The sequence below is a fragment of the Anas acuta genome, chromosome 1 (assembly GCF_963932015.1).
Source record: "Anas acuta chromosome 1, bAnaAcu1.1, whole genome shotgun sequence".
NCBI classification, from domain to species: domain Eukaryota; kingdom Metazoa; phylum Chordata; class Aves; order Anseriformes; family Anatidae; genus Anas; species Anas acuta.
Genome location: NC_088979.1, coordinates 151,244,062 through 151,256,975, shown reverse-complemented (window position 1 = coordinate 151,256,975; position 12,914 = coordinate 151,244,062). Strand labels below are relative to the sequence as shown.

The 12,914-nt window shown below is 57.6% G+C and overlaps 1 protein-coding gene across 2 annotated transcripts; it reads left to right on the top strand.

Annotated features, from left to right (window-relative positions):
* Positions 1-292: 292 nt before the first annotated feature.
* Positions 293-11,318, top strand: CBX6 (chromobox 6). 2 transcript variants are annotated; one of them, XM_068666416.1, is made up of 5 exons: positions 293-461; positions 648-691; positions 847-912; positions 1,065-1,131; positions 7,931-11,318. In XM_068666416.1, the coding sequence occupies exons 1-5, from the start codon at positions 393-395 to the stop codon at positions 8,852-8,854; spliced, it is 1,170 nt and encodes a 389-aa protein (XP_068522517.1). In that variant the 5' UTR covers positions 293-392; the 3' UTR covers positions 8,855-11,318. The 2 variants fall into 2 exon arrangements, with proteins under 2 accessions (XP_068522517.1, XP_068522506.1); XM_068666405.1 differs by having other exon boundaries at positions 299-461; positions 7,877-11,318.
* The last annotated feature ends 1,596 nt before the right edge of the window (positions 11,319-12,914 follow it).

The window sequence follows — 12,914 nt, the reverse complement described above, 5'->3', positions numbered from 1 at the left end:
CAGCCAAACGAGGCCTTTTGCACTTTTCCCTCCCATTTTATTTTTCACATTTTTTGATTCATTTCCCATTTTCCCCCATCTTTCTGCCCTTCGCATCGCTCCTTTTCGTACCAACCCCCCCCCTCGACCCCATTAACCCCCCCTTTTTTACAAATTTTATTTTTTTTTGGGGGGGGGGGGGGGAGGACGGGTCACGAGGGGGCGCGCGGGCGTGCGCGTCCCCGCGGCGGGGTTGGGGTTGGGATTGGGGCTGGGGCTTTGGGGGGGGGGGGGGCGCATTGGGGGCGGTCGGAGCGGAGCGGAGCGGGGCGGAGCGGTGCAGGGGGGGGGCAGGCGGGCGGGCGGGATTATTATGGGCTGTGGGCGCCGCCGCCGCCGCCGAGGAGCCCAAGATGGAGCTGTCTGCAGTGGGGGAGCGCGTCTTCGCCGCCGAGTCCATCATCAAGCGGCGCATCCGAAAGGTGCGGGGCCGCTATGGGGGTGCCGGGGGGGGGGGGGGTTGTAGGGTGGATGGGATGCTCCTCTGCCTGCTTATGGGTCCTCCCCCGACCCGCTCTCACCTCCCTTTATCCCCCTCCCCATCTTATTTATTTTTTTTTTATTTTTTTTTTTACCCCCCCCCCCCCTTCCTTCCCTGTGTTTTTCAGGGGCGCATCGAGTACCTGGTGAAATGGAAGGGCTGGGCCATCAAGTGAGTGCAATGGGGCAGCGCCCCCCCCCCTCCCCAACCTCCCCCCCCTTCCCCAGGGGGTGGGGGGGGTGCATGATGGGGTCTGGTAGGGGCTCTATGGGGGTGCTTGGGGGGCTCACCCCTTTTGCTCCTGTCTCGCCAACCCGCCCCGGCAGGTACAGCACCTGGGAGCCCGAGGAGAACATCCTGGACTCGCGCCTCATCGCCGCCTTCGAGCAGAAGTGAGTAGGGCCAGGCCCTGTGGGGTTACCCCAGCCATGGGGTGCCGCAAGGGCGAGCGGGGCGGAAAGGGGGGGGGGGGGGGGGGCGGCCGCGCGTCCCCCCACCGCCGGACCCCCTTCTAACTTCTCCTCCCCGCTTCGGCTCCCCAAAGGGAACGGGAACGGGAGCTGTACGGCCCCAAGAAGAGAGGACCGAAGCCCAAAACTTTTCTCCTGAAGGTAACTCTTATTTAAACAACTCGGGCCTAGCCCGCCACCGCCACCGCCACCACCGCCGCCGGACCCCTGGTGGAGCCGTGCCCTTGGAAGCACCGCGCTTCCGCGCGCCCCGCTCGGGGCAGGGGGCAGGGAGGCACACGCGGGGCTGTGCGTGGCGAGGCTGCGGTTCCCTGCTCCGGAATCCTTTCCTTTCCTTTCCCCCCCCTTCCTCCTCCTCCTCCTTCCTTGCACGGCCTTCTGCCGCTGTCGCAGTAGCGAGCGAGCCTGCCCCGCTCCCCGCCGCCTCCTGCCACTTCGCAGCGCGCCGAGCGGCCGTGCCGGGGGTCCTGCTCGCATTGCTGCGTCTGGGTGCTCCGCGGGAGCCGCGTGGTTTGATCCGTAAGCTGCAGGCTGGTTTGGTTTTGCTGTTGTTTTTTTTTTTTTGGGGGGGGGAGGAATGTTTCTGCTCCGTGTAGGGTGGCAGCTGGAGCTGGTGCTGCCTCTCTGATAGACCCTGCGCCTTCGCGAGAAGGTATCGCTGTAGCAGCTCTGCCTCCTTGCAGAGAATGACGAAGGGAGTCCTAGCGCAGCTCTCCCCTTACGTTTTTTACTTATTATTTTTTTTAATTCGGAAGCCTGGTAGCTGTGTGACATCCATGCGAGCTCTGTGGATTTATTAGTCCAAAGGCAGAACTCCTTGCTTTCCTTCCTCCTCCCCCCCACAGCCTCCCCCAACTATCTTGATCACAGACTCCAGATGAACGTAGAAGCACAATGCACCTTTGTACGATTAAGGCACATAAGGGAATTCGGAGCTTCCCTGGTTTTGATCCGGTGCGAAGCCCTGGGACGGCCAGGGCGGACCGTGTAGCGAGGTGTCTCCATCACCCAGTCAGTCTGGGGCTTTGAGCAAGTCGTTCAGCCTTTGTGCATGCTTCCCCATCTGTGAAACAGGTTAATGCTCTCCTCTTGCTGACAGCAGCAGGAGCTTTACTCAAGTTAGTGTAGCACTTGAGCTGAATGAGCACCGGGAACAACCAGGGGTAGGGTGTCACCTCTGCTCCGCTGTGCGAGCGCCTAACGTAGGAGAAATGCAGCAACGGGCGGGTTCTGATGCCCCGGGTAAAACCCAGGGGACAGGAGTAATCCTCCGAAAGTCCTGCTGATAGATCTGTCCTCTTCCTCCTCTGCCGCTCGCCTCTTCTGCTGCTCACAGTTTCTCAGCCTGCAGACACAGAAACGCCAAACGTAAGCGATCCGTACCACCTCTTCATCTCTGTACGGGGAAACTGGACTAGTTGGTTTTTCTCTTTCTGGCAGTCATGCATTAAATGAAACCCTAGTGTGTAGGGTTCCAACAATGCAGAGGGAGGCTTAAAGGGAAACCGCTGGCTTAAAATAGGTCTCTGCCTGAATTAAAAAACGCTGGTATTTGTAACACCTGGCATTGTTCGGTGGTAGAAGAGTGTCTTCCTTCTTTGTTTATTCTCTGCTTTTGACTTTACCGTGTCTAATCAGTTTATTTTCTTCTGATTCTGAACGTGTTACGGCAAAATCCGTTGCCAGTTTTTTGTTCTCGATCAAACAAACAAACAAAAAAACAACCACCAAAAAAAAAAAAAAGCGAGGGAAAAGAAAACAACAAAAACCCACTCGTTCCTCCTCTTCTCCCCCTTGCTCTTTAAAACCTCCCAAACTTGGAACCTGAATTATTCAACAGCATCCTTTGAATCACATCCCTGACACGTTTCCGTGGCACATCTTCCCTCTGCCAGCTTCTCAAATGTTACCGAAAACCCGTAGGTTTGTGTAACTGCTAGGTTTGGTACTTCGGAGAAGGTGGGATGAGATGAGGGGGTAGACGTGCTCTCCTGGAGGCTGCTGCCCGCTTGGGCAGGGCAGGGCAGAGCCCCGTCGCTCTCACTCCGTTTGCAGCTTGGAGAGACGGAGCTGGTGAAGCTGCCGGTGCTCCGACTTGCCGTTTTCTGCGACTTCTGATCCTGCCTTAAAAAAAAAAACAAACAACACCCCAGGCCAGGCAGCGAGAAGTAACCGCGTCTCAGCCAGCTCCATCTCAACTTGTTGGAGCTCTGTTCAGGCAAACCTTGAGCAGCTAGAGGAGCAGCTGGGACCGGCAGACTAATCAGCAGGTCGTGTTCGCTCCCCGTGCGGCTCGGTCAAAGCTTCTGACCTGCTGAAGACGCAGGCGTGGCCCCTGATAACACTGCGGGGCTGGCGCTGCCGCGGGACGAGCGGGACGCGGCTCTGCCTCGCGCATCGCCAGCGACCTTTGTGGCTCTCTTGGCAGCGAGAATTTCGGAAGCAGGGGGAGAAATTTGACTCTCGCTTCCCGGAGGGAGCCTTTGGGGTTGGCAGTTCGAACAATATTCTTTTTGATCTGCTGGCTGAGCAGATTAGGCCTGGATGGAGTGACGTTCAAGTCGGAGCCTGGCCTAGGACTGGGCTGCCCTCGGCTCGGTGGCTTGCTAGGGTCTTCCGCGTGTGTCAGTGCTTGAACTTGGTCTTTTGAGCCTCCAGGAAGGCGTGGAAATACGTGTGCTCTGGTACACCCTTGTCCCCTGGCCTGCGTGGGTGTTTTAGGGTGCAGGTGGGGATAGGTTTATCCAGGGATTAGTTGTCGAAAGCTGCAGACAGGCACCCGGGGGGGTTTGCAGAAAGCGTTCCAGCAGGTTAGAGGCCCACGCCTTGGGAAGAGCTCTGAAAAGCTGCATCTTCAGCCACCTGCTGCCTTTCTGAGCCAGGCAAAGAACTGCACAACGCTTGCCCTTTCGACCAGCCTGCAAAGGGAAACCACGGGCTGGGCTCTGCGGGGCCGCTACCGAGATGGCCGGCCCCGTAAGGGACCCCTGCGAATTCCAACAGCAGAGTTTTCGGGCAGGAAATGGGTCTTTATCCTCTGCGTACTAGGGGCAAACTTTCCCACAGCTGAGATCAAGCTTGGCGGGAGGCTGTAATTCTTGGGAGGCTCCTGGTATGCTGCGAGCTTTGTGCCTGGGAAGCAGAGCCCTCGGTCCGAAACGGGCAGCGTGGCGTGAGGCTCGAACCCTCCTGCTTCTTTGAGAGAAGCCTTCCTCGAGGACAGGTCCTTCAGCTTGAGGGTGGAGGGGCTGCTCGTGCAAGGTTAGAGAGAGACACGAACCTCTCGTGCACGCCGTGGTGATCTTCCTCTTCCCCCCTGCTTGGTTTGCTCTTTCTGCTTTGCTTTTCCCTCGGCGCGCCGCTGTGAGGAATGCAAAACTCACCAGCTAATCTAATAAAGTCTAGCGCGTGCTATTAAGAGCCAGAGCCCGGTCTCCAGGCTCAGTGGGTGGCTAGCAAAGACTCCCCTTCGGGGTGGCTGGAAATACACGGAGGGGAAAAAGGCTGGAGGAGGTTAATAGGGAGAGAGATCAGTAACCGAGAGCAGAGCGAAGGAGAGGGGGGCCGAAGGGGCAGAGCAGCGCCTTGTTCTGTCACTTCGCCCTTCCTTGAACTCTGAAGTTGGAGCTGGCTTTCTTTTGATCTCCTCCCCGTTCGTAAATTATCCCCGAGCGGTTTGAAAGCAGCCCGTTCCCCCTTTGTAGCATTTTGTTCCCCATCCAGGAGGGAAACTTTGGTTTATGGCGGGGTTGCTTGGGAGAGCTGTGCTCTGAGCTGGCTTGCCGTCGCCTTGCCGCTTGGAAGGCTGCAGAAGAAAAAGGGCAATAAAAAGGCAGAATGGCAGCCAGAAAGGGGAAAGAGGAGCTCTTGCAAGTGCCGTTTGGAACAAGGACTGTGGGAATGCAGGTGGAGAATAAAAGACAAAGCAGAACCAGTAATGGGCGAGAGAGTAGCGCTGCTGTGGCGCGGCGGTGCTACGGGAAATCACTCGATCTTGAAATAATTAACGAGAAATCTGTTGCCTTGCAATCTGGGAGGAAAACAAAACAAAACAAAAAAAAGGACCTTGCGAAGGTTTTGATACAAATCAGGTAAGCAGGCCTTCCCAAAGCACGTGTCGGTGTACGTGCTTGTGCGCCTCGGCGCGTTAAGGGAATGAATGAACAAATATGCTCGCCGGGCCTCGAGGGACATTTATTCAGAAATAGTAGGGAACAAGGGAGATAATACGAGCTCCCAGAGGCAATGGGAAAGAGCTGTACAAGCTAAATAAAGGTGATACATATCCCAAAAGGGAAGCGGGGGGAAGGGAAGCGATCCTAGCAATTGCCTGGCTCTCGTGACAGAGCACTGCAGCAAGCCTCCAGAAGCTGCCTCCTGATGTAGGCTGAGCTGTAAGCCGAGAGCGAATTACTTCATGGCCGTGCTGAGCACTCCTTCAGCGGTGAGCAAACCCTGTGGGGGCAAACAGCCAGCCCCAGCGAGGTAGTTCCCATTTTGGAAGAGTTCTGGGTGGAGAAATGACCCGGTGAGGTGGCCAAGAGGATGGAACAGGTTCGTTGTCAAAGCCTCGGTGCTCGCACAGCTCTGGAGCGTGGTAGAGCAACGCACCTGTAGCAGGGAGAGGTACGTTTCCAGCAGCTAAACCTGCACACGGAGTCTCCTGGAAACGGCAGGTGCACGTTGCTTGAAGTTGGAAGCAAGAGAAGGAAATGACCGAGCCCCAAAAACACCCTGTGCTCTGCAGGGAAGGGACCGGAGGTCGTGAAGTCGATGCCTGAATAAACCTGATCCTGCGCTAGGAATACGGAGCTTCGTGAGTGAGAGAGAGCTGTGGGGGCTGGTCTTAGATAAAGCATCCGATACTATTTTTTCTTGAAACCTTACCTGGAGAAACAAGCTGAAGGTGACCAGCAGATTTGCATATTGTTCTGTGGAACTGGTGTTGAAGCTGAGCGCTGGGGAGCTCCCTGCTCACCCTGTCTCTTAAGAGTTTGGCCAAGGAGGTCAACGGTTCGTGCAGCCTGCGTGGAGAGCACCAAAACGGGAATTTAATGAATGCAGAGAGCTGAAACGTGAGTTGGAGGCAGCTTCAGCCTTGAAGAAGTGCCCCAGAAGTAACTGGAAACGCAGACATGAAGGAGACCTGGTTGTTGTGGCACGCGAGGAGAGTCCTAGGCATGGAGCAGTGCCGGGTGCTAGCTGCTCCCTGAGCACCAAGCAAAGGCAGATCTCTGTCAGGACAGGGCAGGAGCTGCTCGATGTGCACAGGCAGAAAATGGGACGGCAGCAGGACTTCAGAAGTGGCCAGCAGTGACGCTCCCCCTGCCATGGGAGTCTCCGCATCATGGGTGGTTGGGGTAGGAGCACGGAGAGTTGAGGCAAGGGGCAGGGGATTCATCCGGAGCTGCTGCTGTGCTCCAGCCTGTCGGATGCCTGAGACAGAACCGTGTCTATCCCTTTTCTGAACCGTTTTGGGCGTGGGGTGATGCGTGAGGCTGAATCCCCGCCGCCGGCGAACCTTCAGTCTGCGTTTTCGCGTACGCCAGGGGAAGGAGGCCTCATCCTTGCACTCCTTTTACAGCCAGGATGTAAGGAGAACTGCAGGGAACAACCCAGCCTTAGCCAGGGAGGAACAAAATGTCTTCACGTCCTCGTTCAAGGTCTGTGCTTCTTGTTGGGCCCTCGGTGGGAGGCGAGGGGCACGGGGTGAGGGCAGAGCTCCCTGGGGCCGCGGGCCCAGGGCTCTGAGCTCATTGTGCAAGAGCAGGCCTGGGCCCCTCGCTTAGATCTGTTAGATTGCTGCCTTTACAAGAACATTTTTTTTTTCTTCCCCAGGCGTTTCTTCGGTAGGAGGCACAGCCTGCAGGGCGACAAAGGAGATGGTGTTGGAGTGCTTAAGCTCTCAGCTGGCAGGCGGCCATCCCGAGCTTGGCTTGCGTGAGGGGGCAAGCGGAGAGAAAAAGTTGGGGAAGCAAAGCAGCTGCCTCGGAGCACTGCAGTTCTGGTTGTGCCCACGAGATGGGGAAAGCTGCTCGCTAGATGGTTAACGGGAGAGGGGGGGCTCACCCCATTAAACTTTGGATGGGGTTGGAATTGCTCCTGTCTCTCAGATTTGTGAACCGAGGTGCTGTCTCCGAGGGACAGAAGAGCTTGGAAGTCTTGTTCCTCTGCCCTGGCTCTTGGGGGGCTGGCACCAAGCAGTTAAGGCAGTGTTGCTCCTGCTGTTTCAATAACAGCCTTTAAAAGGTTCGGTGTTCAAAAGGGCGAAGCAGTGGCTTCCTCGGAGATGCAGTTAAACTTCACTTGATCTCCAGCTCGCCTCATCTCTGGCTTTGAACATCGGACCTTGCTCACCCAGCAGAACAGGGCTCAGCAGCCTGCCTGTGGTCTCTCGTTAAAAATTAAGCTTCGGGTCTCCGCGTTTCTTGTGCTTAGCAAAGACAACTTCCATCAGACCACCCTCACCCACCTTCATCTTTGATTTTCAAGACCTACTGTGCCTAGTGGAAGAACAGATATGTCTTGTTGGGAGGGGGAAAAGCGAACTGGATGTGGTACTCTCTGCCTCCCCCTCATCTCTTGCTCATTCCCAGAGGACAGGGGAATGAGCCCCCTCTCTTGAGACTGGATTTCAGTTTGGGATGCCCCCTCGGTGCCAGGCTGGGGCCAGAACTGGCAGTCTGGCGCTGAAAGTGGGAGCTCACCCCAACAGAGCTGCGTTTTTGGGGCCCAGATCACCAGTGGGTTCGAGGGGAGGTGGCGTGGATGTGTGGTTGTCGTGTGTGTGACCTGGCATTGCTGTTCCGCGCCCGGCTTGAGATGGGGCTGCATTTAGGCTACCTCTCTGACCCTGTTTTTTTTTTCTCTCTCCCCACCACCGCAGGCTCGGGCCCAGGCGGAGGCCCTCCACATTGGGGATGTACACTTTTCTGTCAAGCCCGGTTCTAGCACCTCGTCTCCCAAGCTCCACTCCAGCGCCGCGGTGCACCGGCTCAAGAAAGACATCCGACGGTGCCACCGCATGTCCCGCCGCCCCCTGCCTCGCCCGGACCCCCAAAACGGGGGGAGCGTGGGCGGCGGGGCCGGCATCCGTCCCCCCGTCTCGCCCTTCTCGGAGACCGTCCGCATCATTAACCGCAAGGTGAAGCCCCGCGAGCCCAAGCGCAGCCGCATCATCCTCAACCTCAAAGTCATTGACAAAGGCGGCAAGCCGGCCAACGGCACCGGCGCCCTGGCTCGGCCCAAGATCCCCTCCCGAAACCGCGTCATCGGCAAGAGCAAAAAGTTCAGCGAGAGCGTCCTCCGCACCCAGATCCGCCACATGAAGTTCGGCGGCTTCTCGCTCTACAACAAGCCCTCCGCCGCGCCCGCCCCCTCCCTGGAAGGCAAAGGGGAGGCCGAAGGCTCCCAGGCGGCCTCCTGCGGGCTCATGATGGGCTCCACCCCGTACGACGCCCCCAGCTCCAGCTCCTCCGGCTGCCCCTCGCCCGCCCCCCACTCCTCGTCCGACCCGGATGATTCCCCTCCCAAGCTGCTCCCCGAGACCCTCAGCCCGGCCGTCCCCGACTGGCGCGAGTCCGAGGTCCTCGACCTCTCCATCCCACCCGAGTCGGCGGCCACCAGCAAGCGTCCCCCCCCGGGGGGCTGCGGCGGGGGGCAGACGCCTTCCTTGTCCCTTTCTTCTTCCGAGCCGGAGCAGGAGGCCGGCGACTGGCGTCCCGAGATGTCCCCTTGCTCTAACGTGGTGGTCACGGATGTCACCAGCAACCTCCTCACCGTCACCATCAAGGAGTTCTGCAACGCCGAGGATTTCGAGAAGGTGGCGGCGGCGGCGGGCGGCGGGGGAGGCGGCAGCAAGTGAGCGAGCCAGGTCCCCCCCCCTTGCTCCGGGGGGGGCCGTGGGGGGAGCTCTCCCTGCGAGAAGTCGTGGTGTGAATGGCTGTCCTTGGTTCTCTCCTTCTCCCCTGCGCTGTCCCTCGTCCCTCACCGCCGCCCTTCCTCCTCCTCCTCCTCCTCGTCCTCCTCCCTGCCTGCCCGGAGGCTGGAGGGGGGGGAGCAGGAGGCGGCGGTGGGGCTGGCGAGTGGTTGTTTGTCCTTGAGTGTGGTGTTGTCCAACCGGCGGCGGAGCCTTTGGGCCGCTCTTCCCCCTCCTCCCCCTTCCATCTTCGACAAAAACCGCAGAGGAGCTCCGGAGCCTTGAGGGGCGGACGGGAGAGGACTGGAGCCCCCACCCCATGAGCCTTTTTCCCCCCCCTCACGGTGCATGCAGTCTCTTCCATCCCTCTATTTCCCCACCACCACCACGCTGACCCTACAAGTCCTCGCCCTCCTTGGCCCGCGGCCTGGAGCCGCCATCTCGCGCGGTGCTGCTGCTCCAGGCCCTCCGGGGCAAGGAGGAGAGGGGCGTGAGGTGCCTGCAAGGTGCTGGGGACGAAGCTGGGGCCGTGGGGCCACCCCACACCACAAACCGTCCCACGTCGGCTTCCCCTTCCCTCCAAATATTGGTGCTACCTTGGCAGTTGGCCGGCCGCTTTCAGGTGGCCCGCGCCCTCCTCTTCCTCCTCCCCCTCCTCCTCCTCCTCCTTCTGCATCTTCCGCCTTGCTCAGCCTTGCAGGGGGGAGAGGGAGGAGAAAGAGGAGCCTGCTTCCAGCCAGATCTTCCTCCTGGCCTTCAGCACTTGCACTTGCTTGGGGGAGAGGGCATGAGATGTCCGTGTCCCCCCCCGGCCTTTCCGTGGTGGGAGCGGGGCTGAGGCCGTGCGTCCGTCCCGCAGCCGGGGAAGAGGGCTCCCCACTGCCCTTTTGGGATCTGAAAGGGCCCGTACAACTGTCACCCAAAGGTGCTGGCAAGAAATAACTGTCTCTCTCGCATCAGAAGCACGCGTGTGCTGGTCCTCTCCCCTCTTCCTTTTCCTCTCCTTTAAGAGCTCAGTGGAGGCTTCGGGGATGCGGTCGCATTCACAGCTGAAGCTTAGGGGCAGGGAGAAAGAGACTTCCCCCGATCCATTCACCCAGCTAAGGCTTCCTATAACTCGTTGGACTCGTGTGCGTGTCTGTATCAATACCTGCCTGTATTCTTTGTGTCTTTACTTTGGCATCTTCTCCTGTGCCTGGCACACCCGGGGATCCCTTATTTTAGCATAGCCTATCCGTGCGACTGCAGCTTCGAAGTTTGTACCTAGAGGGAAAAGCTCTGCGGGAAATAGCAAGGAGATATTTCTCTTCTTCCCCTTCTAAAAAACAACAATATCAACAAAAAAAAAACTCAACTATTTGGAGGCTGCAGGATAAGAGGAGCTTCTTCGCAGGGTGGATGCAAACCGGCCAGTCACTTTAGGTCGTTCAGTTGCTGTTTGGTGTGCGTGTGGTGATGTGTTTCGTTTCGTGGTAATGAGGTCCTGAAAAAAAAAAAAACAAAACAAAAAACACAAACCGAAGCGTTTAAGTGGGAGATAAAAGGGAACTTTAATAGGAAACTCTTGATGTGTTTTGGCCAAGGTGTGCTCACTTGGCAGAATCCTTTTCCCCAGTGTCTCTTGTGCGGTGTTCTGTGGGGGCGAGGGGGCAGGAGTTGTTTAACCGAAGGGGTTTTGCCTCTCTCCAGAGTGACAAGCGAAGGGGACTGTCTGTGAAGAGCAAAACAGTGGGGTCGTTGTAGGGCTACTCCGCGAGGACCTTCTTCCTGTGGTGAGGAGACAGGGGGGGCTTGTTGCGGCAGAGGAACTCGTGGCAGATCCTCTGGAGGAAGAAAGGAGTGCGATGAGAGGAGTACGATCCGGCTTGCAGACACAGCTTGGCCGCTTGCGTGACGCATCCCCCACCCCGGGGGGGTCACCAGGTGGGACCCAAACCCTGAACCTCTGGATCTGAAACAAAGATCCCGTGCTCTTTTCGGGTTAGGTCGGCTAACCCGAAGGCAGCAGCAGCCTCAAAAGTTCCCTCAGGTGGACGAGCCGCTTGGGGCTGAGCAACCGACCCTCGGATTCACGTGGGTCGTGCTCCCCCTCCGAAATTTTTGCCCATGCTCCGCAACGGGGATGGGAGGAAAAGATCTCCCCGTGCCCTTTAGGAAAGGGCACGGGGTGGAGGGAGGAGTTTATCCGAAAGTATCCCCTTCCCTTCCCCGTAACCCCTAGGAAAACAAAAAACAAAAACAGGGAGGTAATTCTCTGTGTCTGTGCCATGTTTGTTCTCTTGTTGTTGTGTTTTTAGAGGAGATTTTATGATGGAGTGGAAAAAGTGAAATGATTAGTTTTGCATAAAAAAAAAAAGAAAAGCTTAAAAAAAAAAATTTCTACAGGGAGAGAGAGAGCGCGAGAGAGCGAGCGAGAGAGAGAGTTTAAAAAATGACTAATAAATGCAGTGATTGCACAAACTGTAGTGGTTTTAGACGGTCCTTAGAGAAAAGAGTATTTTGTAGTATCGAAGCATGTGTGTCTGGGATGGTGTTTGGCTTGCTTGAACTGGAGGGAAAGGCGTCCTTGGGACTGAGCAGCCGTCTCCTAGCTGAAAAAGGCAAGTTGCGTGTTGGAGGAACCCCCGTCTGCAAACCCTGCCCGTCCTTGCCTCCCGAGTGTCGGAGTGAGTTCCCTTCCCTCCCATCCCTCTCCTGTGAGCTAAGGTGGAGTCTCCAAATGGTTTTTCCCGGCCTTCAGCCAGGGCCGGCCCTGGTTCTGCCCGAGCCTTGGGGCCAGGCCCGCAACACGGAAACAGTTGACTTGACTTTGCATGCACAGCAAGCTGCTAGATTTGGGGTGGGCATGTACCTTTCCTGCCAAATCGCCGTCTCTCCTCTCCCTCCCCCCGAGGATTAAGCCCAGCGGGGGCTCACGCAGACTCGCCTCTCCTCCCTTTAGGGTCTCTGAGCCACCAGAGGTTGGCGTCTGAGCAGAAGGTGGCAGGCAGGGGACGCCAGGACAGTTCCCTGCCTGGATTTCTCTGGTGCCCTGGGCTCGGCGAGGGATGTCCCGACGCCTCCCGCAGCCCCCGCTGTCCTCGGGAGCTTCCTCTTCTCTCTCCCTCCCTACCCGTCGAGGTCTCTGAGTGCTTCCCGCAGCCTCCCGTCTCGTGCTCTCCTCCCTCCTGGCCGAGCAGAGCGTGAAGCCGATGAGATGCGAGCTCCTTTCGGGGTGGAAAACAGAGAAAAAAAAAAAAAAAACAGGCTGTGGTGAGCAGGCCCGGCTGTGGTGAGCCACGGCTTGAGCTCTGTTTTCGGAGGAGCGTTTCTTCTCCCCGTCCCGACGTTCCCAGGGAGGTTTCTGAAATAACCATAAGGAAATAACGAAACCCAGTCCTGCTCTTTTTACCAGGTAGGAGCTGTCTCTGAGCTGAGTCTTCCGAGGGATTTCACTCCCTTTCCCGGCCCCTCTTTGTAGAGGAGGTTTCGGCAGCTGCCTGGAGGCGACCACCTTTTTGGGGGCCCCCTGGCAGCAGAGGAAAAGCTTTCTCTGGGCTCTGCCGTGCTGGGGGTGCTGTCCCAAGTCCCCCCCGCTTCTGCCCGGTCTGGGCCGTGGCATTAGTGAGACGGCTTGGGAGCAGATCTTTGTCCCCAGGGAGGTGTGACAAACCTGGAGCGCGTGTCTGGCTAAGTGCTTGGTTTTTTTTTTGTTCCCCTCGCCTCCTTCCTCCCCCCCCTCTTCTGACAAGACCTTTTTCCTCCTTGCCTGGCGCATCCTTTTACTCCAATGTCGCTTGCTTTCGCTGCATCTTTCAATCGCCCAATAATCGTGCAAGAGCTGGGATCTTATTTTACTTTTTTTTTAATCTAGAAATATCCGAGGATCAAAGGAACGCCCCCTCCCCTCTGCCACCAGCCCGTCCCGTCCCACCCCGTGCGCGCTCCGTCCTGGCTGCCGCGCTTCAAAAGCTGCCACAGGGCTTCGAGTTTTCTTCTTCTTTTCTTCCCATTTCTCCTTCCAGCA

What these genes read in the sequence shown, in the direction of transcription:
- CBX6 (XM_068666405.1), top strand. Translation starts at nt 393, where the DNA reads ATGGAGCTGTCTGCAGTGGGGGAGCGCGTCTTCGCCGCCGAGTCCATC. An exon ending in TGGAAGGGCTGGGCCATCAA is followed by an intron (nt 692 to 846) that starts GTGAGTGCAATG and finishes CCGCCCCGGCAG; the next exon opens with GTACAGCACCTGGGAGCCCG. An exon ending in CCAAAACTTTTCTCCTGAAG is followed by an intron (nt 1,132 to 7,876) that starts GTAACTCTTATT and finishes CCACCACCGCAG; the next exon opens with GCTCGGGCCCAGGCGGAGGC.